Source organism: Geotrypetes seraphini, chromosome 12 (assembly GCF_902459505.1).
Source record: "Geotrypetes seraphini chromosome 12, aGeoSer1.1, whole genome shotgun sequence".
Lineage (NCBI taxonomy): Eukaryota > Metazoa > Chordata > Amphibia > Gymnophiona > Dermophiidae > Geotrypetes > Geotrypetes seraphini.
In genome coordinates, this window is record NC_047095.1 from 76,916,666 (window position 1) to 76,941,052 (window position 24,387).

Below are 24,387 nucleotides of genomic sequence, written 5' to 3' on the forward strand. Positions count from 1 at the left end.
CACGAGTGTCCTGTACAGAATTGCGTTCCCATCTAATCCTACCTAACCAACCCGATTCTCTAACCGGCGTCTGCCACATGCGCCGGTTAAAGAATCATGTTGCCACTAAGCTGATCGCAGCAAGAGAATCTCCCTGCTGCGATCAGCTCAGCAGCAACCGCAGTGGCATGGAACCCCTGATGCACCCCCCATCCACACCCACATCAAGCAGTAGGAGGGATGCCCACTCCCTCCTGCCAGAAAAACTTCCCCCCCACCCACACCCAACCGAAATAGGCAGGAGGGATGTCCTTGCCCTCCTGCCAGAACACTCCCCACCTGGTGACCGACTTACCTCTTCACCCAACTGCCAACCCCCCACCCACCCACCCAGAAATCCCCCTAAAGGGGAGACCATCCCCCCGTACCTTGAGAAGGTCGGTCAGAGGGAGGCATACACCCTCCAGCCAGCAGGCCCGCCACTAGAAAATGGTGGGCCTTCCTGGTGCATTCTGGGATGCACCAGGGAGGAGCCTAAGGCCCTGATTCAGGCTTTAGGTATCTGGCCAATTGGAGTCTTAGGCTCCTCCCAGTGCATCCCTGAATGCACTGGGAAGGAGGCCTGAGACTCCGATTGGTGCAGGTGCCTAAGGCCTCCAATGGAAGGGGCCTTAGACATCTGAGCAAATCAGGGCCTAAGGCTTCTCCCTTGTGCATCCCAGAATGCACTGGGAAGGGGAAGGCCTGCAGGCCTTCTTCCAGACAGACCTTCTCTTTACAAGGTATGGGGGAAAGTGAGGGGATGGTCTCTCCTTTAAGGGGATTGCTGGGTGGGTGGGAGGTCGATCAGGTGGGGTGTGTTTTTTTTTTTTAGGGGGGGTTAGGGGCAGGAGGAAGTGGGCATTCCTCTTGCCTATTGCGGATGGGGGGTTTGGGGGGCTTACCGGCAGGAGGTAGTGGGCATCCCTCTTGCCTATCACAGATAGAGGGTGTTGTTTTGGGGAGGATTCCAGCAGGAGGAATTGGGCACTCCTGCTGGGGGATGCTTTTTTTTTTGGGGGGGGGGGAGGTTGGCAGGTGGGAGTGGGCATCCCTCCTGCCACCCGACTTCATGGGCGGGGGGGGGGGGGGGGGGCAAGTTCCCTGCCACAGCTGTTCAGCTGATCAGGAATATTGTTGCCTAGACTGAGTATTTGTAAGATCAGAGACATTCCTAAATGTTCCCATGGATGATTGACAGGGCACATTGGTAAGACCTCTGCTATGCTGGAAAAGTGCAGGCTTTGGTATCCTTTGGAAGCAAGGGCTGAAAAGTACAGAGTCACTGCTGGTGGGAGAGGATTTAATTAGCTCCTGCATTTGAGAGCTGACTGGGCCGATAGAAAGCCCTCTACTTGGTCTGATTAAGAGAGCTATTTGCTTATAAAACAAGTATTTCTCAACTAAGCTGTGGTACATGTAAGGAAAGCCTTCTTTACGGAGAGGGTGGTGTATGCCTGGAATGCGCTCCTGAGAGAGATGGTGGAGATGAAAACGGTGACGGACTCCAAAAAAGCGTGGGATGAACACAGAGGATCTAGAATCTGAAAATAATAATAAATATTGAAGAACTAAGGCCAGTATTGGGTAGACTTGCACGGTCTGTGTCTGTATATGGCTGTTTGGTGGAAGAATGGCTGGGAGGGTGTAGATGGAGGGAGGGAGTTTTGACAGAGTACCGGGCAGAGCTTTGGATTCTTGCCCAGAAATAGCTAGAAAAAAAACAACAACAAATTTTTAGATTGAATTAGGTCGGGCAGATTAGATGGACCATTCGGGTCTTTATCTGCCGTCATATACTATGTTATCCCAGGACAAGCAGGCAGGTATTCTCACAAGTGGGTGACGTGATCCAACGGAGCCCCGATGCGGACACCTCACAAGCAGACTTACTTGAAGAAACTCAAAGTTTCGAGCTGCCCGCACCGTGCATGCGCGAGTGCCTTCCCGCCCGACATCGGGCGCGTCTCCTCAGTTCTTACTTTTCCGCGGAGCCGAGAAGTCCGTCTTCGACTCTCTGCGTGAAGTGGTTTTCACTTGTGCCTTCTTTATCTCCTCGGTTTTGGGTTATTTTTCTCAGAATCGCTGGTTTTTGTCGTTCTTTTCTTGTTTTCAAAAAAAAAAATTTTTAATCTTGCGGCGGAGCTTTTTCGGCCTATGTCCCAGTCTGCGACTGGTTTTAAAAAGTGTTCCAAGTGGCAGCGCGCGATTTCCCTGATGGACCCTCATCGACGCTGTCTTCGGTGTCTCGGGCCTCAACATCTCCCGAAATCGTGCCGGCCTTGCTCAACACTTAAGCCTCATGCTTTCAAGCGTCGTTGCATTCTGTGGGAGCAGCTTTTCAGTATGGAGTCTTCGATGGAGCTTTCGTCATCGAGAGGTGCTTCGCCTTCGACATCATCTGATGCTCTCTAGACTTCCACTGCTTCTGCTCTGGGTCTCATCAAACCTGCCTCGTTTGTCCCGGCTATGTCTTCGACGCCTGCTGTAGTGCCTTCCACTGTCTTCAGGTCAGGTAGCACAGCAGCCTAATCCCCCGGTGGTGCTTAAAGTGCCCAAGGCTTCTAAGTCCAAGCACTCTCATACTGCCTCGAGGGAGCACGAAGCCCGTGCAGGTGGTCCCGTTGGAGACACGGATCCATCCTTGCCGGCTTCGTTCCAGACCTTATTGGAGAAGCAATTCATTCAGCTCTTTACTACCATGGGCCCGAAGCTTTTCTCCCAAATCTAGCTTGGGCATGTGGAGGTCTCCCGCGAGGTCGTGCCGCTTCCTATGCCTCAGTCGAATGGACACTCTCTGCAGAGAGCAGAGTCTCTGCGAGTGTCTGGTCTGGCATCTCGGCATGCATCGCAAGGAGCAGAGTCTTTGCCCATGCCTCCATTGGAGCCCGTGCACTCGATGCAAGGAGCAGAGTCTTTGCGAGTGCCTTGTGGTTCTTCCATTCAGCAGCCTATGCTTCTTTCCACTGCCTCCAGCCCTATCCCTTCTCTGGGGGCCTCGGTGGGGACCCGCTCTCCTCGATTATCGAGACCTACTTCAAGGCACAGCTCGCATCATCAATCGAGGCATTCTTCGAAGCATTCATCCAGGCATGCCTCGCCTCATCGGAAGCAGCCTTTTCTTCCATACTCACCATCGCATACCTCGACCCTTCCGCTTCCGGAACTCGAAGACCCGGTGGGTTCTCTGTCTCCATCCAGATTGATTTCCTCATTGGGATATGCAGCCTCGTCGTCCTCGAGTCCCTCTCGAGGCCAGGCTTTTGCAGATCAGCTGTCTTTTTCAGCATTTCTACGCCAGATGGCAGCTGATTTGGATATTCAACTTGACACTAGCTCCAAGTTTTCCAAGGAGTATCTTGAGACCATGCATTTCTCTCAACCTCCTGCTGAATCCCTCAAGCTTCCTCTTCACAAGCTTTTGGATCAAACTTTCATCCGCTGTCTGGAAACTCCTTACTCCATGCCAGCTGTTCCGGGCAAATTGGATTCCAGATACAAGACTGTGCATCATAAAGGATTTGACCATGCTCAATTGTTTCACAATCCCTTCTGGTGGAATCTTCGTTGAAGCGTTCTCACCCCTCTCAGGTCTATGCCTCTGTCCCTCCAGGATGAGAGGGTAAAACCATGGGCAGGTTTGGTTGTCGTTTCTCCCAAAAATCTATGATGACCTCCAGAGTCCTCAACTACAATTTTCATTTCATTACCTACTTTGAATTTATGTCCCTTGCGCTGGCAATGACCTCTTTGATGAGTCTATTGAGGCAGCCACCAAGAAGCTTTCGGACCACGAGAAGTCTTTCGCTTCTATTCTTCGTCCCAAGCCAAAGCCAGCTCCTCCTCAACCTGCATGCCCGCCTCTTATTTACCAGTGGCGTTTTCCACCTAAACAGGCTCCTGCCATTCGTCAGCCTGTCAAGAGGCCGCATCCGCAGAAACAGCAGAAACCTCAGCCTCCTGCTGTTCCTAAGGCTCCTCAGCCTTTTTGACTGTCTAGAAAAGAGCATAACCTCAGTCGTTCTGCCTTTTCCCGTTTTTCCCCCTATCGGAGGTTGTCTCCATCATTTTTCCACCGATGGACGACTATTAGATGGACTCTCTAGACTGGACTACTGCAACTCCATCTATATAAGCCTAACTAAGAAAAACCTCCATAGACTTCAGCTAATTCAGAACGCCGCAGCCAAGCTTATTTTCGCAAAAGGCAAGTTCGATCACGTTTCCCCACTCCTCTCCAAGCTTCACTGGCTCCCAGTATACTCCAGAGTCCTCTATAAATGTGCCTGCATAGCCTTCAAGATTCTACATGGCGTCCTTCCTCCCGTTATCCCACTCTTCTGGAATTCCTCAAACCCGCTCTCTTCTAGACCCTCCCAAAAACTGAAACTATCTTTCCCATCTATAAAAGGTATATCCCGCGCAGGAAAACTTGGAACATCCCTCCCCTTTAGAACCACAGAACTCTGGAACAACCTCTCATCCCCGCTCAGAAATTCTAGCTCCTTCCAATCCTTCCGTAAACACTTGAAAACTTGGCTCTTCTCAAAAATTTAATCACCTCCCGTTCTCTAGTACCCTGTCCCTCTCTATCTTCTCAGTCCCTCCCCTATATCCCTTCTTTGTAGTTCCTTTCCTCTCAACCTCTGTAAACCGTGCCGAGCTCTGCGCATGCGGAGATGGTGCGGTATACAAACCTAAGGTTTAGTTTAGTTTAGTTTATTACCACTGACCTCTGGGTCCTTTCCATCGTCAGGGAGGGATACTCTCTTCAGTTCCACCAGGAATACTGGGGACTTCCCTCCCCTTCAGACTCACCGAGCTCTGGAACAACCTTACCTCCCCTCTTCGGAACCTGAGTGCTCTCCAACCTTTCCGTAAACATCTGAAAACCTGGTTATTCTCAAAAATCTAACACTTCCCTCCTTATTTGACATCCTAGCCCTCTAACTTCCTTCTTTCCTCTGATCTTCATCTAGCCCTTTCCTTGGAGTTCCTTTCTCATTACAATTCCTGTAAACCGTGCCTAGCTCCACAACTATCTCTAAGCGTACCATCTCCAATTGGATGGCGGCTTGTATCTCTTTCTGCTATGCCCAGGCTGGATTTTCTCTTCCCAGTAAAGTCACAGCCCATAAGGTCAGAGTAATGGCAGCTTCCGTAGCTTTCCTCAGATCTACACCGATTGAGGAAATTTGTAAAGCTGCCTCTTGGTCCTCGGTTCATACCTTCACTTCTCATTATTGTCTGGATACTTTCTCCAGACGGGATGGACAGTTTGGCCAAACAGTATTGCAAAATTTATTCTCCTAAGTTGCCAACTCTCCCACCATCCCACTTTGGTTAGCTTGGAGGTCACCCACTTGTGAGAATACCTGCCTGCTTGTCCTGGGATAAAGCACAGTTACTTACCGTAACAGGTGTTATCCAGGGACATCAGGCAGCTATTCTCACATCCCACCCACCTCCCCTGAGTTGGCTTCTCTGCTAGCTAGCTGAACTGAGGAGACACGCCTGATGTCGGGCGGGAAGGCACTCGCGCATGCGCGGTGCGGGCGACTCAAAACTTCGAGTTTCTCCAAGCAAGTCTGCTTGTGAGGCGTTCGCACCGGGGCTCCGTTGGATCACGTCACCCACTTGTGAGAATAGCTGCCTGCTGTCCCTGGATAACACCTGTTACTGTAAGTAACTGTGCTTTACATGTCCAAGAGTCTGTAGTGGCAGACAAAAAGTTGTAATGCTATTTTTATGTTTTATTTCAGGTTGGGAAGAGCTGACTTCTTAGAGTAGTTTTAGCATGGAAGCGTGGCTGACACATGGGGTACAGATGTACCAGGAATTCATCAAGGGAGCAGGTGAGACCCTCTTCCTCTGGCTGAACATTATAGTTATCCTGCACTTCTCTGTGTACAAGGAAAAAGAGCTCGTAAGTTTTTTGCAGGACAGAACACTAAGAAACCTTTTACTTTTCTAGTTATTTCTTAGAGATGTTCATAATGGAGATACTGTGTCTCAAAACGACTGACTTGGGTTTGGATATGACAATGGAGTTGCTAAAAACTTAAAAACAACAAGTTTTCATGTGTATGATTGTTGCATAGCATTTCCTCTAGTCTTACCTGATTTGTTGAATCCTAGAAGTCTGATGAAAGAAAAAATTCTTTAAAAAGTGAAGTGATAAGCAATTTTATGAATCCTTGGCCCCTCTTTTGGTTTGGGTAGCCAATGGGGTCTGAGGGGGTACTTCTTTGCCTTCGACCATGAGGGAAGCGGGTATTTCTGTGCTACTCAAACCTGGGAAGGATCCCTTGGGACACGGTGCTTATAGACCAATATCGCTTTTGAACACTGATGCTAAAATCATAGCTAAAGTTTTGGCTCTCCGTTTGGCGAGGATTCTTCCCGCCTTGGTTCATCAGGATCAATCCGGATTTATCCAACGCCATCAGGTCAATGATAACATTTGGAGGACTCTGCATTTGTTGTGGGCTGCTAGCCAGGCCTTGGATAAAATTGCTTTTTTGACTATTGATAGAAGTTGTCGACTGGGTGAGTTGGGAGTTTTGTGGCAGGTGATGGAAAGGATGGGTCTAGGATCTTTTTTTATAGCTTGGGTGCAAGCATTCTATAGGGCACCTTGAGCCACTATTCGAATCAATGGGGGATATATGGAGTTCTTCTCTATAGCATGTGGGACCCGTCAGGGCTGTCCATTGTCCCCACTCTTATTTGCTCTGTCGATGGAACCCCTGGCCATTCATATTCGGGAACATTTGGAGCTGCGGAGGGGTTAGGGTTGGGGACATGAAACATTGGGTAACCCTGTTTGCGGATGATGTTTTACTTTATGTGCGGGATCTGGAGGTCTCCCTTTCTATTTTACTTGAGCTTTTTTCTGAGTTTGGTGAGGTGTCTGGTTTCAAGGTGAACATGGACAAATCAGAGATGTTACGGGTTACTTTGGGGGACAGGGATGTTCAACAATTAGTTGCACGTTATCCATTTTGATGGGCTTCCAGGGACATTCAATATTTGGGGATTCGCTTATCTCGGGATATCTCACAATTCTATGATTTGAACTATGCCAAAGTAATTCAACAGATTCGGGCATGTTTTCGTATAATGTTGGCCACTTCAGAAGCTTTGTCAGAATAGGTTAGCACACATACATGTTTTTGCATCGGGTGCTTTTGTTGAGACTATAGAAGTAGGATAGGATTTGTATATAATGCCCTCAAATATGCCTGCTGAACAGCCCATTCCGGATAAGATCTAGCTCAAAACCGCTTCATCAAGCCCCTGGCTTGTCTCTTATATTCCCGATCAGAAGAACAGATCCTTCTGATCCTAAGAAATTGGCTAATAGGTAATGCATGTTTTAGCTGTCATAAGACAAGTATGTATTCTTGTCAGTTGCCTTATGGAAAACTGTGGTACTTATTTGTTGATTTTCTTTTATAATTTTCACATCCAAGAATGTGATTTCTCTCATATCATGGATCATAGTGAATTTCAAATTTTTATCAGGTACATTCAGCCTGACCGTGAACTCCAATAGTTGAGATTGAGTCCCAGACCAAATGCAGAAAACACTGTCTCAAAATCTACTTTTCCATGTCTTCCCTTCCCTTCCTATTTCTCTCTCCTTCCCCCCCCCCAGTGGTCTGACATCTCTCTTCTTCCTTTCCCCCCTTCCCAGTCTGGCATCTCCCTCCTCTCCTTCCCATAATCTGATATCTCTCTCTACTATTACTAATATTATTATTTCTATAGTACTACCAGACTCCCCTCCTTCCCTTCCATTCCCTGGCCTGATATCTCTCCTTTCTTTAGTCATCTCTCCTCTTCTCCCCCACCACCAGTGTAACATTTCTCTTTCCCTTCCTCCTTTCTGCCCCCTCCAGTCCTTCTTTCTGGCCCTCCTCCCAATCCAACATTTATCTCTCCTTTCCACCAGTCTAACATTTTTTTCTCTCTTCTTCCTACATGCTTCTCCTCTGGTCCTCTTTCCCTCCCCTAACCAACATCTCTCTCCCTGCATGAGTCCAACTTTTCACTCTCCCCTGTACCCCCGAGTGTGACATTTCTCCTTCCCTCCTTTCTGTCCTCCCCATCTATCTCGCCTTCTCCATGAGTCCAACCCTTTCTGCCTCTTCCACACTTTCTCTCTCTTTGCCTCATAAGAACATAAGAATTTGCCTCCGCTGGGTCAGACCATCAGGTCCATGACCTGTCAGGTTATCTTGATTTAGCCCTGTAGCCCCCTTGTTTTTATCTATACTCTTTCTGTACTCATATCTACCCCTATCTGTATCCCTCAATCCCCCTATCCTTCAGGAATCCATCCAATCCCTCTTTGAATCCCCATAGCGTACTCTGCCCGACCACTTCCTCCGGGAGCGCGTTCCATGTGTTCACAACCCTCTGTGTGAAGAAGAACCTCCTGGCATTGGTTCTAAACTTGTCCCCTTCCAGTTTCTCCGAGTGCCCTCTTCCCTCAAGTGACATCCTTCCTTCCCACTCCCCAACCCATGTTCTCTCCTCATGCACCATTTCTCTCTCTCCTCCACCCCATGTCCATTTCTCCCTCTCATCGCTCTCACTCCTCCTGTAACAATTTTCCTTCCTTCCCTCCCTCACTCACAGCTAATATGCTCTCTCCCCCATCCACCATCTCGCCCTCCCCATCAGTGTGTAGCATCTTTCCTTTCCCTCCTCTTCTGCCAGGTCCAGCAGCACCTCTTCTCCCTTCCCTTTCCCTGCCCCCTGTCTAGCAGCACCTCTTCTTCTCCCCATGTCCAGCAGTACCCCTTCTCCCTTCATCCTCCCCTTCCCCCTGTCCAGCAGTACCCCTTCTCCCTTCCCTCTCCCTCCTCCCGTGCCAAGCAATACTTTTCCTGTTTAGCAGCTTTTAACTTGGCCACAGAGCTGCCGCGAGGATTAATTTGGAAGTCGCATCATTGTAATGGGCTGACCTAGCAAAGGCCCCGAGGCTATTGATGAAAACCACGTCTAAATCTTCGAGGCAGCTCTGTGTCCAAGTTAAAAGCACACTGAGCTGCCGCTGCTGTTCTGGGGGTGTGGATTAGATGCAGAAGGCAGGAGTCCAGGGAGATACACAGCGAGAGGCAAGTCAGCTGGCCGGTGCTTCTTTTCCTCCTCTGTGAGCTGTGGCACACTTGGAATCTCAGGAGGCACACTAGTGTGCTGCGGCACACAGTTTGTGATACACTGGGTTAGAAGATGCCAGATCTCTGTGGGAAGAAAGAAGGGAAGGGGAAAGGAAGAGAGAGAGATTCAGAGCAGGGATGGAAGAGGAGAGGAGAGACATATGCCAAACTGCCAGGAGAGGAGAGAGAGTGCAGACCACAGGAAGAGGTGAAGAGATGTCAGGTGGAGGGAAGGAAGGAGAAGAGGCAGATGGCCTGCCCACTGTGGGGGGAGGAGGGAAGAGGAGAGAGATTCCAGACCACAGAAGGGGATGGAGGGACGAAATATCAGACCATGGGAAAAGGGGAAGGGAAGGAGAGATAAGGAGGAGATGGTGCACATGGATGGAGAGGAGGGAAAGACATGGAAAAGTAGACAGATTGAGAAGGAAGCAGAAAAATGGAAGAAAGTTGAATGTTAAAAGTTAATGCCAAAGATGGATGTAGTACAAGCAATTAAGAACATAAGAACTTAAGAGGTTGCCTCCACTGGGTCAGACCAGAGGTCCATCGTGCCCAGCGGTCCGCTCCCGCGGCAGCCCATCAGGCCTATGACCTGTGAAGTGGTCCCTGACTATTCCTATAACATAAAAATTCATTTCTAAACCGCATTACCTTTAAGTTCTATGCGGTTTACACAAGATTAATTAAAAAATACACAAAAGATGAGAATAAGAAACTAAGAACCCAAGAATCTAGAAAATAAGTAAGTCTTAAGTTGTTTTCTAAAGTGTAAATAGGATACAAAAATCAGTAATAGTAGTTTCAGCTCCTTATCCCATAAAGCAACCTGATATGAGAGCATCCGGTCATGATGTCTCTTTGCTTTACAACCTTTCACTGGTGGAAAATCAGAAAGGCCTTAGTATTTTGAGAGTATTTTAAAGATGTAAAACAAAATAATTCTGTCAAATAGGAAGGAGCATCCCCTGCTAAGACTTTCTAATATACTTTCTGCTAAGCTAGGTTTGAAAATAATCTATGCCTCAACCGGTAACCAATGCAATTCTCTATAGATATTTCTTTCTCAAGGGACCCTCGGCCACAAGAGGGCACCCGCTCAAACTCAGGGGCGAAAAATTTCATGGCGACACCAGAAAGTATTTCTTCACAGAGAGAGTGGTTGATCATTGGAACAAGCTTCCAGTGCAGGTGATCGAGGCAGACAGCGTGCCAGACTTTAAGAATAAATGGGATACCTATGAGGGATCCCTACGAGGGTCAAGATAAGGAAATTGGGTCATTAGGGCATAGACAGGGGGTGGGTAAGCAGAGTGGGCAGACTTAGAAACATAGAAACATAGAAATAGACGGCAGATAAGGACCACAGCCCATCTAGTCTGCCCACCCCAATGACCCTCCCCTACCTTTCTCTGTGAATAGATCCCACGTGTCTATCCCACTTGGCCTTAAAATCAGGCACGCTGCTGGCCTCAATCACCTGTAGTGGAAGACTGTTCCAGCGATCAACCACTCTTTCAGTGAAAAAGAATTTCCTGGTGTCACCTCGTAGTTTCCCGCCCCTGATTTTCCATGGATGCCCTCTTGTTGTCGTGGGACCCTTGAAAAAGAAGATATCTTCCTGCGCCTCGATGCGGCCCGTAAGATACTTGAACGTCTCGATCATGTCTCCCCTCTCTCTGCGCTCCTCGAGCGAGTATAGCTGTAATTTGTCAAGCCGTTCTTCATATGGAAGATCCTTGAGTCCCGAGACCATCCGGGTGGCCATTCTCTGCACCGACTCCAGTCTCAGCACATCCTTGCGATAATGTGGCCTCCAAAATTGCACACAGTATTCCAGGTGGGGCCTCACCATGGATCTATACAATGGCATAATGACTTCCTCCTTACGGCTGACGAAACCCCTTCGTATGCAACCCATTATTTGTCTTGCCTTGGATGAAGCCTGCTCCACTTGATTGGCAGACTTCATGTCCTCACTGACGATCACCCCCAAGTCTCGTTCTGCTACCGTTTTTGCTAGGATCTCGCCATTAAGGGTATAAGACTTGCATGGATTTTGGCTGCCCAGGTGCATAATTTTGCATTTTTTGGCATTGAAGTTGAGTTGCCATGTCCTAGACCAGCGCTCCAGCAGGAGTAGGTCGTGCATCATGTTGTCGGGCATTGAATCTTTGTCTGTTGTGCATTTGCCCACTACATTACTTAGTTTGGCGTCATCGGCGAATAATGTTATTTTACCTCGAAGCCCTTCTGCCAAGTCCCTTATAAAGATGTTGAATAGGATTGGGCCCAAGACTGAGCCCTGTGGCACTCCACTGATCCCCTCCGTCATTTCGGAGGGGGTGCCATTCACCACCACCCTTTGAAGCCTACCTCCAAGCCAGTTCCCAACCCATTGCATCAATGTGTCACCTAATCCTATAGAACTCATCTTGCCCAGCAACCTGCGGTGTGGTACGCTATCGAATGTTTTGCTAAAGTCCAGGTACACGATGTCCAGGGACTCCCCAATATCCAGCTTCTCCGTCACCCAATCAAAGAAGCTGATCAGGTTGGATTGGCATGATCTCCCCTTAGTAAATCCATGTTGTCGGGGATCCCGTAGATTCTTTTCATCCAGGATTTTATCCAATTGGTGTTTGATTAGAGTTTCCATTAGTTTGCTCACTATCGATGTTAGACTCACTGGTCTGTAGTTTTCTGTCTCCATCTTTGAGCCTTTCTTGTGGAGTGGAATGACGTTAGCCGTCCTCCAGTCCAACGGGACGCTGCCTGTACTAAGGGAGAGGTTGAAGAGCGTGGACAGTGGCTCCGCCAAGACATCACTCAGTTCCCTAAGCACCCTGGGGTGCAGGTTGTCCGGCCCCATTGCTTTGTTAACCTTGAGCTTTGACAGCTCACCGTAGACACTGCTGGGCGTAAACTCAAAGTTACTAAAAGGGTCAACTGAGCCAACCCTTGTCTGTAGCTGAGGGCCAAGCCCCGGCGCTTCTCGGGTGAAGACTGAGCAGAAGTATTCATTTAATAGTTGGGCTTTTTCCGAATCCTTATCCACATAGTCTCCGTCTGGATTCCTAAGACTTACAATCCCGCCTGAGATTTTTTCTTCTGTCACTGATATACCTGAAGAAGGATTTATCTCCCTTCTGGATGTTCTTTGCTAGAGACTCCTCCATGAGGAATTTAGCCTCCCTGACTGCTGTTTTGACAGCTTTTGATTTGGCCAGGTAGTCTGCTCTAGAGTCCTGCTTCCCTGATTGTTTGTAAGAGATGAATGCTTTTTTCTTCTCCTTGATCAGGTCTGAGATCTCCGCAGTAAACCACTGTGGCTTATTGTTCCTTCGCCGTTTACTTACTGATTTTACATAGCGGTTTGTTGCTTCTTGTATGGTTGCTTTCAAAGTCGACCACATGTCTTCCACGTTATCGGTTTCTTCTTGGCTTTGTAGCGCCTGGTGAACGAAGTCTCCCATTTCTTTGAAATTTGTGTCCTTGAATTTGAGGACTTTGGTTAGTGTAGTAGATTTAGTGAAACCTTTCCTGATATTGAACCATACCATGTTGTGGTCACTGGAGGCCAATGTGTCGCCCACCGAGACCTCTGTGACACTTTCTCCATTGGTAAGTATCAGGTCCAGTATTGCCTGATCCCTTGTCGGTTCCAACACCAGTTGCCTGAGGCTTGCTCCTTTCATAGAGTTTAAAAACCTCCTGCTGCTGCCGGAAGCAGAGGTAAGTGTAACCCAATCCACATCAGGCATGTTGAAGTCACCTAGCAATACTGTGTCCCCACGCAAGGTGATATTTTCTATATCTCCGATTATTTCCATATCCAGGTCATCCTGTTGTCTTGGGGGTCTGTAAATTATGCCAAGATACAAGCATTTGTCTTTCCCTCTGGCCAAATTAACCCAAAGGGATTCCCCAGTGTACTGGACATCTGTGATTCTCGTGACCTTAATGTCATCTTTAGTATATAATGCTAGAGACTTGATGGGCTGTAGCCCTTTTCTGCCGTCATCTTCTATGTTTCTATTTTTTCAGACCATAAATCAATCTCATTGCAGAATTTTGAATAATTTTCAGTCTTACCAAATTTTTCTTAGTCCTAGCCAGGTATCATCAATCAATTACTGTATCATATTGAATACTTTAATATAATAGGAGTGAGTTTATTGCTTGTATTTAATAGGTATACATTCAAGTATACTTTGCCCATTTCCTTTCATACCAACTTACTTGCCTCACTACAGTTGATTAAAGATGGCTGTAGGGCAGAAGTGAAGGCGAGTAAAACAGCAAATGGATAAGAAGGTCCTGGAAACAGTTAAGAGCACAGACAGAAGGAAGTATAGCCAGAGAGTGTGTAAAGATGATTAGAAAAATAAAATCACCAGATCACAAAGGTAAAATGATTTTATGTTCAATTCAGAATTTACATCTGCTGTCTATATTTTGCACTGTTCAGGAAGAAATGCATTTCTCTCCATTTTTCTGGTAGTGTCCTAGGGTTTCATTTATGTATATTAGGACTTTTAGTTTGTAGTCCTGTATTTGCATAGGGTTTATCTGTGTTCTGCATTGTGTGACCAAGGCCAGATGTTGCAGTAGGAATGAATGTTGAGAAACATTATTGACATCATGGCCCCAAATAGGAAGATATTTGTTGACTTTCCTTCAGCCCTTTATGACCACTGGTTTAGGGGGTAAAAATATTTTGTGCACGAAAGAGGAACGGGACTTGGGTGTGATAGTAAGTGGTGATGATATTAGGGTGGCCAAACAGGTTGAAAAGGTGATGGTAAAAGCTAGAAGGATGCTAGGGTGCATAGGGAGAGATGTGGCCAGTAGGAAAAAGGAGGTATTGATGCCCCTGAAGACAACTCTGGTGAGATCTCATTTAGAATATTGTGTACAATTTGGGAGATTGCAAATTCAAAAAGATATAAATAGGATGGAGTTGGTCCAGAGGAAGGCAATTAAAATGGTTGGTAGTTTATGTCATTACTACTACTATTTATCACTTTATATAGTGCTTGCTGAAAGGCTATATCATAATGCACATTGGGACAAACTTAAAGATCTCATTATGTATACTTTGGAGGAAAGGCGGGAGAGGGAGAGATATGATAGAGACATTATGTGGCATAAATGCACGTGAGTTGAATCTCTTTCATTTGAAAGGAAGCTCAGGAGTAATCTAAGGAAATAGTTTTGTTTTTGTTTTTTACAGAAAAGGATGGTAAATATGTTTCTTGGAAGAGATAGTGTAATGTAATGTAATGTAATGTAATTTATTTCTTATATACCGCTACATCCGTTAGGTTCTAAGCGGTTTACAGAAAATATACATTAAGATTAGAAATAAGAAAGGTACTTGAAAAATTCCCTTACTGTCCCGAAGTGGAGACAAAGACTGTCAGAATTCAAGAAAGCATGGGACAGGCATGTGGGATATCTTAGGAAGAGGAGGAGATGCTGTGTATAGGCAGACTGGATGGGCTATTTTTGTGCAATAGGCACATCATTCCTGATCTCTTGGGTAGTCAATCCTGTCTCATGAAATTCTGTGTACAGAGCCTCATTAACATATTTCTTCACTCCACCTCCCATCACTCTGGGCTATCGTGTAACTCCTCAGTTTGGTGCTGCAGAAGCTCCCACCTTTGGGACATCTCTGGCTGTGGGAGAGCTCAGACTCTGAAGTCTATAGCCAAGGGGCAGACTGCTTTGCAATGCACCCAAACTGCACTAACAGTTTGAGATCTCGGGGATCGGTGCCTTGGGAGCAAGGCTTGCCCAGGTTCTGATCACAGTAGACTTAAGTGCAAGCTGAGAGGCTCCGTGGTGGTCTTTCACCAGGATCTAAGCCAACTGTGCTCTCAGGTTCCAGTGGGGATTGAGGTCTCCAGCCAGTCGTTGGGTTGGAGAGGCAGTCAGAAGAGGCATGTGGTCTGGTTTCCGGGCTTGTTTGAGGCAGAAGTTCTCCCATTTCTCTGGCTGCAGTTTCAGCTCAGGCATCTCCCAGCACAAACATGGTACAGTGTATACAAGGCTGACAACTTATGAGAGAAAATTGAGAAGGGGGGGGTGTCCTTAAAGGTGATGTTTTGGTGTTTTGGATCTAGAGATAGGGTCCTGTACGCCTAAAATCGCTATTTTTTGATCTCTAGTGTAGCTCCCTTGGGCTTTTAGTGCTAAAATCTTTGCCACTGCAGCCATCTTGGATTTCCCAATTTGAAAATAAAAGCCTCTGCCTCAAAACACTTCAATTTAGCTTAAAATCAGGTGTAATGGACTTCTCAGGCCAAGATACATTGGATTCATGCCAGATTTGCACGACCTAACAGGGAGAAAAGATTTAATTTCCTCTCCCTGCTGGTAACAGGGAGGAGGTCGAGCTGGCTCGACCGACCTGCATGCCGGTCCGATGTAGTCCCTCAGTGGCGGCGTGGGCTGGCTCCCGCCTTTAACAGCCCTCAGCACGCCGTTGTTGCAGCTTGAATTCAACGGAGCTGGTTCGGGAGGGGGCGAAGCAGTGCTCTCACACTCCTCTCCGCTAGTGGCTGGACATGAACACAAGGAGCCGAAAGCCAGAACTCTCCCATCCACCACAAAAAGAAATAGGACCCAATTCTTCAACTCTTAACCGCCACCATAGAACCATTCAGGCATCAGGCAACGGCTCCCTCAGCAGCCAGATCGGAGCAACTGTCAAACTGGAAATCGGTAGGTGAGCTCAAAAGAAGCAAACACCAATGAGACTGAAAGTCCCAAATGAAAACAGCAGAAACAGAACAAAAAACCAACAAAAAAGAAATTTAAAATAAAAATCATCAAAGGCAAAATAAACAAAAACAAAAGCAGGACAAGGGAGACAGCACAGAAGATGACCTAACTGGCCGCCATCTTGTTGGAATATTCATTTCTATCTCTATCTCTAACTCTGTCTTTATATTTTTATCTTTACTTTTCATAAATTGTTTCTTCAGGTACTTTAGTTAGATTGTGAGCCTTTGGGACAGTTAGGGAATTTCCAAGTACTTATCTTATTTATTTTTATTTATTGTATCTTTTAATGCATCATTTTTGTAAACCGCTTGGAAACCTCACGGTTATTAGCGGTATATAAGAATTAAATTAAATTAAAATTAAATTTGCACTGGATGATGGGCAGAGGTCCGTTCATATTCCATATGCTGCATGGCATATGAGGGAGACAGAAGCCATGTGATTAACCCTCTCTAGTTCACCTGGGAGTGTGGGATCCCAAATGGCTTGCACTCTAGACCAAAAGTTCTGGTTACAGCGAAAGTGTGTCCTTGGCAAAGTGCAGCTGCAATACCCCAGAAAGGGACATGGAAGCAACTGCAAGGGACCTCGGAGTGTCCTGGGCATGGTTTTGCTCCAGAATTCATCAATAGTCTGTGTGAAGCTGGACTCGCGGTGATGCTGGCACCAAAGGTCTCCCTTCAAGGGATGCAATTCCCCCTCAGCTAAGCCATACGCAGGAGAATGGGGTTCTGTCGGAGGAGGACTGGGATGATATGAATTCAGTTTCCGTGCCTTTGCTTTCCCAGTCTGGGTCTTCAGTAGCAGGGGATTCTGCATCACGTCTGGGAGAACTGGATCCTGAACTGGTAGAGAATCTGGATCTTGGAAAATACCCAACTGTTCACAGGCTGTTGAAGCCCTCAGCGCTTTCGGAGATAATTACAGAGTCCATGAATTAAAGATAGAGAATCCACGGTCCTCAGCTACGCAGTGCTCGCTTATGAGCAGCACTAAGGCCCAGACCACATGCTTTTCCTAACAGGACATTACTAAGATGTTAATAGACCATTGGAAGGTCCCAGAGGGGCCCCTTCAGGTGGCCTGGGCCATGGCAAAGCTTTATCCAATGGATGCGAATTTTAAACAGCTATTTGTCCCACCAAAGGTGGATTCCCTGGTGGCACAGATAACCAAGTGTACCTCTCTTCCTAGTGAAGGTGGAGTGATGTTGAAAGATACTCTGGACCACAAACTGGATCTTGATCTTGAGAAACAATTTGAGGCCACGGCAGCAGCGAAGAACGCAAATAGAATGCTAGGCATGATAAAGAAGGGAATCACGAGTAGATCGGAGAAAGTAATACTGCTGTTTTATAGAGCGATGGTCAGACCACACTTGGAATACTGCGTCCAACATTGGTCTCCATACCTAAAGAAGGATTTAAAAATACTCGAGAGGGTGTAGAGATGAGCAACGACACTAATAAAGGGCATGGAGAACTTGGAATATGAGGAACGACTTAAGAGACTGGGATTGTTCTCTCTTGAGAAGAGGAGATTGCGAGGGGATATGATAGAGACTTTCAAAATACTGAAAGGAATCGACAAAATAGAGCAGGATAAAAAATTATTTACAATGTCCAATGTGACACGGACAAGAGGTCATGGACTGAAGCTAAGGGGGGACAAGTTCAGGACAAATATCGGGAAGTTCTGCTTCACGCAACGAGTGGTGGACACCTGGAATGCTCTCCCAGAAGAGGTAATTGCAGAATCCACCATTCAAGGATTTAAGGGTAAGTTAGATGTACATCTCCTTATGAGTGGCATAAGGTGACATAGGTAAGGGTAAGCTAGATGCACATCTCCTTATGAGAAGCTTAGAGTGATATGGGGACTAAAACTATGCCAGGGTATACCTGGTGGGGCCTCTGCATGTGCAGATCGCCGGACTTGATGGACCTAGGGTCTGTTCCGGAGATGGCACTTCTTATGTTCATTCCCATTTTTTCAGAGCACAGGAGGTTCTTATGGTTCCATGTTCTGGAGCAGCACTTCCATTTCTCAGCCCTGACGCTTGGATTAGCCACAGCACCACACATCTTCACCAAGGTGATGATAGCAGCAGCACACCTCCAAAGAGAAAATACAGGTGCATCTGGGTGACTGGCTGATAAGAGCTCCATCCGAATCCAATGGGAAGATGGCAGTGCAGGGTGTGGTTCAACTCTGCAAAACTTGGGCTAGGTGGTCAACTTTCGGAAAAGCCACCTTGAGCCGCCGCAATTCCTGGAGTATCTAGGGATTCTGTTCAACACAAAGAACAAAGTTTATCCCAGGACAAGCAGGCAGGTATTCTCACTAATGGGTGACATGATCCAATGGAGCCCCGGTGCGGACGCCTCACAAGCATTTTTGCTTGAAGAAAACTCGAAGTTTCGAGTCGCCTGCACCGCGCATGCGCGAGTGCCTTCCCGCCCAGACCAGGGCACGTCTCCTCAGTTCTTACTTTTCCGCGGAGCCGAGAAGTCCGTCTTCGACTCTCTGCCGGCACAATTTTCACTTGTGCCTTCTAAAGTCCGCGGTTTTGGGTTATTTTTCTCTTAATCGCTGATTTTCGTCGTTCTTTCTTGTTTTAAAAAAAAAAAAATTTTCTTCCGTCCAACCGGGCAGGCCACGTGGCCTTAGCCCCGCGGCTTTGATCTTCCGGCGGAGCTTTTTCGGCCTATGTCCCGGCCTATCACCAGTTTTAAAAAGTGTGCCAAGTGCCAGTGCGTGATTTCGCTAACGGACCCTCATCGACGCTGTGTTCGGTGTCTCGGGCCTGAACATCTTCCGAAATCGTGCCGGCCTTGCTCCACACTCCTTCACGTGCTTTCAAGCGCCGTTGCGTCTTGTGGGAGTCGCTGTTCAGCATGGAGTCCTCGACGGAGCAATCCTCTTCGAAAGGCCCCTCACCTTCGACTTCATCCGCTGCTCCTCAGCCTTCCACCTCTGTGGCGCCGAGTCTCATCAAGCCTGCATCGTTCGTGCTGGCCCTGACTCCAGCGCCTGCTGTGATGCCTTCCTCAGTCTCTTCAGATCAGGTAGCACAGCAGCCTATTCCATCGGTAGTGCTAAAAGTGCCCAAGGCTTCTAGGCCCAAGTACTCACACACTACCCCCAAAGAACGCGAGGCCCGTGCAGGCGGTCCCATTGCTGATGCGGATCCATCCTTGCCGACCTCGTTCCAGACCTTGTTAGAGAAGCAATTCATTGAGCTCTTCACCACCATAGGGCCCAAGCTTCTCTCTCAAATCCAGCCTGGGCACGGGGAGGTCTCCCGCGAGGTCGAGCCGCCCCCAGTGCCTCAGTGATACACACTCTCTACAGGGAGCAGAGTCTCTGCGAGTGTCTGGTCTGGCTTTGGTGCATGCATCGCAAGGAGCAGAGTCTTTGCCCATGCCTCCATTGGAACCGATTCACTCGATGCAAGGAGCAGAGTCTTTGCGAGTGCCTCAATTGGAGCCGATCCACCCGATGCAGGGGCTCGAGTCTCTACGAGTGCCCCGGGGTGATTCCAACCAACCACCTGTGCTTCGATCAACTGCTTCCAGCCCCATCCACTACCTGGGGGCCTCAGCGAAGATCCAATCGCCTCGTTCCTCGAGGCCGGTATACAAACACAGTGCACATTGGTCGAGGCATTCATTGAGGCACTCGTCCAGACATGCCTATCCTCATCGGAAACAGCCTTTTCTTGAGTATTCTCCACCAGCTACTTCGCCTCCCCCAATGCCGGAGCTCGAGGACACGTTGGGGTCTTTATCACCACCACGATCCCCGTCCTTCTTGGATCAGGAGGCCTCGACGTCCTCGAGCCCTTCTCGAGGCCATGCTTCGGCGGACCAGCTGTCGTTCTCCTCGTTCCTTCGACAGATGGCAGACGACCTGGATATCCACCTGGACACAGGTTCCAAATTCTCCAAAGAATATCTGGAGACTATGCACCTCCCTCAACCACCTGCTGAATCCCTCAAGCTTCCTCTACATAAACTGCTGGATCAGACCTTTATGCGATGCCTTGAAACATCTTACTCCATCCCTGCTGTGCTGGGCAAATTGGATACCAGGTACCGCATGGTGCACCATAAGGGATTCGATGGTTCCCAACTCTCCATCAATCCCTCTTGGTGGAGTCCTCACTGAAGCGGTCTCACCCCTCCTAGGTCTACGCTGCCGTTCCACCTGGTAGAGAGGGCAAGACCATGGACCGATTTGGCAGGAGGATTTATCAGAACTCCATGATGACATCCAGGGTTCTGAACTACAATTTCCACTTCGTCACATATTTCGAATTCTTCCTGTCGGTACTCCAGAAGTTCTTGCCCTATGTGGACCGTAGGGCACATTCCGAGTACCAGGAGGTTTTGGCCTCGCTGTCCCAGCTCCGGTTACAGCTGATGCAGTCATCCTACGATGCCTTCGAGCTCTCGGCTCGGACCACAGCATGTGCTGTGGCCATGCACTGGCTGGCATGGCTCAGGACCATCGATATGGACCCTAATCTCCAGGACAGGCTTGCCAACGTTCTATGCGCTGGTACCGACCTCTTTGATGAATCCATCGAGGCGGCAACCAAGAAGCTCTCTGACCACGAGAAATCCTTCCAATCCATCCTGCGTCCGAAGCCCAATCCTGCTCCTCCTCGTCCATCACGCCCACCGATATACCAGCGGCGTTACCTGCCTAAGCAGGCTCCCCCCATCGACAGCCTGTGAAGAGGCAGCATTCCCAAAAGCAACAACAGAAACCCCAGCCATCGGCTGACCCGAAGGCCCCTCAGCCCTTTTGACTGTCTCATAGAGGACATAACTTCAGTCGTCCTGCCATTTCAGTTGGTCCACCAATTGGAGGTCGCCTCCATCACTTTTACCATCGATGAAAGACCATTACCACCGACCTCTGGGTCCTCTCCATCATCAGGGAAAGATACTCTCTCCAGTTCGACCGAGTCTCTCCGGAACATCCTCCAAGAGAGTATCCTTCCAACTTGACCCAGACCGCCCTTCTTCTGCAGGAAGCGCAGGCCTTATTACAGCTCGGAGCCGTCCAGCCAGTCCCTGTGTCTCAGCAGAACAAAGGTTTTTACTCCTGGTTACTTCCTTGTTCTGAAGAAGACGGGCGATCTGCGACCCATTTTGGATCTCAGGGTGCTCAACAAGTTCCTGGTCAAGGAGAAGTTTTGCATGTTGACCCTGACATCCCTATACCCCCTTCTCGATTAGAACGACTGGTTATGCTCTCTGGATCTCAAGGAGGCCTACACCCACATTCCCATTCATCCGGCCTCCCGCCAATACCTCAGATTCAGGGTGGGAAATCTTCATCTTCAATACCGAGTGCTTCCTTTCGGCCTGACCTCGTCACCCAGAGTCTTCACCAAGTGCCTGGTAGTAGTGGTCGCAGCTCTCAGGAACCACGGCCTCCAGGTATATCCCTACCTGGATGACTGGCTCATCAAGGATTCCACGTCTCAGGGAGTCGTCCTCGCGACCCAAAAGACGATCAGGTTACTGCAACATTTGGGGTTCGAGATAAACTTCACGAAATCCCACCTACAACCTTCCCAGACTCTTCCCTTCATCGAAGCTGTTCTGGACACTACCCAACTCAGAGCGTTCCTCCCTCCCGAACGGCTGGAAGCTCTCCTCCATCTTTACCACTTGGTGTCCTCTCGCCCGTCCATCTCGGCGAGACACATGGTGGTTCTCCTAGGCCACATGGCCTCCACAGTTCACGTGACTCCTTTTGCCAGATTTCACCTCAGGATTCCCCAGTGGATCCTGGCATCTCAGTGGACGCAGATATCCGACCCTCTGTCCAGACACAGCCGGGTCACCCCTGCTCTGCAACAGTCTCTTCGCTGGTGGATGCTATCCTCCAATCTATCCAGAGGTTTGCTGTTCCAAACTCCCCCCCATCAGAAAGTCCTCACGACCGACTCGTCCACTTATGCTTGGGGGGCTCATCTGGACGGTCTCCGCACTCAGGGTTATTGGACCAGCACAGACCGCCAGTGCCACATCAATCTCCTGGAACTCAGGATGATTTTCCATGCTCTCAATGCCTTCCAGCATCTGCTTCAAGACAAGGTGGTCCTCATTCGCACGGACAACCAAGTCGCCATGTATTATATCAACAAGCAGGGGGACACGGGATCGGCCTCTCTCTGCCAGGAAGCTCTGAAAGTTTGGGAATGGGCGATTCGCCACAACACCTTCCACAAAGCTGTCTACATTCAAGGGGCAGACAATGCCTTGGCGGACAACTTGAGTCGTCTGCTGCAACCTCACGAGTGGACCCTCCACTCAACGCCCCTCAATCACATCTTTTTTAAGTGGGGAACAACTCAGATCGACCTCTTTGCAGCCCCACACAACTTCAGTTGTGCTCCAGGATCTACACTCCTCACCACCTCGAGGCAGATGCTTTCCTTCTGGACTGGACGAACCTCTTTCTATATTCATTTCCTCCATTTCCTCTCATTCAGAAGACTCAAGTCAGACCATGCCACCATGATTCTGATTGCTCCACGGTGGCCCAGACAACCTTGGTACTCCCTTCTACTTCAACTCAGCAGCAGGGAGCCCCTCCTTCTACCAGTGTTTCCATCACTGCTTACTCAGCATCAGGGATCTCTGCTTCATCCCAACCTGCAGTCTCTACACCTGACAGCTTGGTTCCTCTCAACGTAACCCCTCTCCAGTTTTCTCAACCTGTGAGAGATGTCCTAGAAGCTTCCAGGAAGCCTGCTACTAGACAATTCTACCACCAAAAGTGGACTAGATTTTCTACTTGGTGTTTTTCTCATCATCATGAGCCACAACACTCCTCCTTGTCTTCAGTTTTGGATTACCTTTTGCACCTGTCTCATTCTGGCCTCAAGTCTACATCGATACGAGTCCATCGTAGTGCAATTGCTGCTTTCCATCAGCCGCTCCAAAGGAAACCTCTCTCTGCTCATCCAGTGGTTTCTAGATTCATGAAAGGACTTTTCCATGTCAATCCTCCCCTCAAACCGCCTCCTGTGGTTTGGGACCTCAATGTTGTTCTTTCTCAGCTTGTGAAACCTCCATTTGAACCTCTTCACAAGGCTCATCTGAAGTATCTTACTTGGAAAGTGGTGTTCCTTATTGGCCTCACCTCTGCTCGTCGAGTTAGTGAGCTTCAAGCATTAGTTGCGGACCCACCTTTCACAGTATTCCACCATGACAAGGTGGTCCTTCGCACTCATCCAAAATTCCTCCCTAAAGTGGTCTCGGAATTTCATCTGAATCAATCCATTGTTCTCCCTGTGTTTTTTCCAAAGCCTCATTCTCATCCTGGAGAATCAGCTCTTCATACTCTGGACTGTAAACGTGCTTTGGCTTTCTACCTGGAACGCACCAAGCCACACAGAACTGCTCCTCAACTTTTCATCTCCTTTGACCCGAACAAGTTGGGACGCCCCATCTCTAATCGTACCATCTCCAACTGGATGGCAGCTTGTATCTCCTTCTGCTATGCCTAGGCTGGATTACCCCTTCACAGTAAAGTCACAGCCCATAAGGTCAGAGCAATGGCAGCCTCTGTAGCCTTCCTCAGATCGACACCGATTGAGGAGATTTGTAAGGCTGCCACTTGGTCCTCGGTTCACACCTTCACATCTCATTACTGTCTGGATACTTTCTCCAGGCGGGATGGACAGTTTGGCCAAACAGTATTACAAAATTTATTCTCCTAAGTTGCCAACTCTCCCACCATCCCATTGTGGTTAGCTTGGAAGTCACCCATTAGTGAGAATACCTGCCTGCTTGTCCTGGGATAAAGCAATGTTACTTACCGTAACATTTATTATCCAGGGACAGTAAGCAGCTATTTTCACGTCCCACCCACCTCCCCTGGGTTGGCTTCTCTGCTAGCTATCTGAACTGAGGAGACGTGCCCTGGTCTGGGCGGGAAGGCACTTGCGCATGCGCGGTGCAGGTGATTCGAAACTTCGAGTTTTCTTCAAGCAAAAATGCTTGTGAGGCGTCCGCACAGGGGCTCCATTGGATCACATCACCCATTAGTGAGAATAGATGCCTGCTGTCCCTGGATAACAACTGTTACGGTAAGTAACATTGCTTTTTCTGCCAGAAGTTCGCAGAATGAAACTCATGCAGCAGATCAGGAAGTTTCAGGACAAGCCAGCACCGACAGCTTAGTATTACCTGCAGGTGTTCGGGTTGATGGTAGCGACAATAGATGTGGTTTCCTGGATAAGGGTGTACCCTTGTCCTCTCCAAGATGTGCTGGTTTCCACTGGTACCTGCAGAGGGATGCATTACAGATGCATGTACCTTGGACAGCAGAGGTGTTGCTCAGTCTGAACATGTGGCTGGAGCCTCAGTCCCTGACC

The 24,387-nt window shown here is 48.3% G+C and overlaps 1 protein-coding gene across 1 annotated transcript in view; it reads left to right on the forward strand.

Moving 5' to 3' along the window:
- Positions 1-24,387, forward strand: part of ELOVL1 (ELOVL fatty acid elongase 1) — a 180,334-nt gene that overhangs the window by 72,179 nt on the left and 83,768 nt on the right. The window contains exon 3 of the mRNA XM_033915886.1: positions 5,781-5,873. Within this exon, the coding sequence (XP_033771777.1) occupies positions 5,816-5,873 (58 nt within the window). The 5' untranslated portion in view covers positions 5,781-5,815. The remainder of the gene's footprint in view (positions 1-5,780; positions 5,874-24,387) is intronic.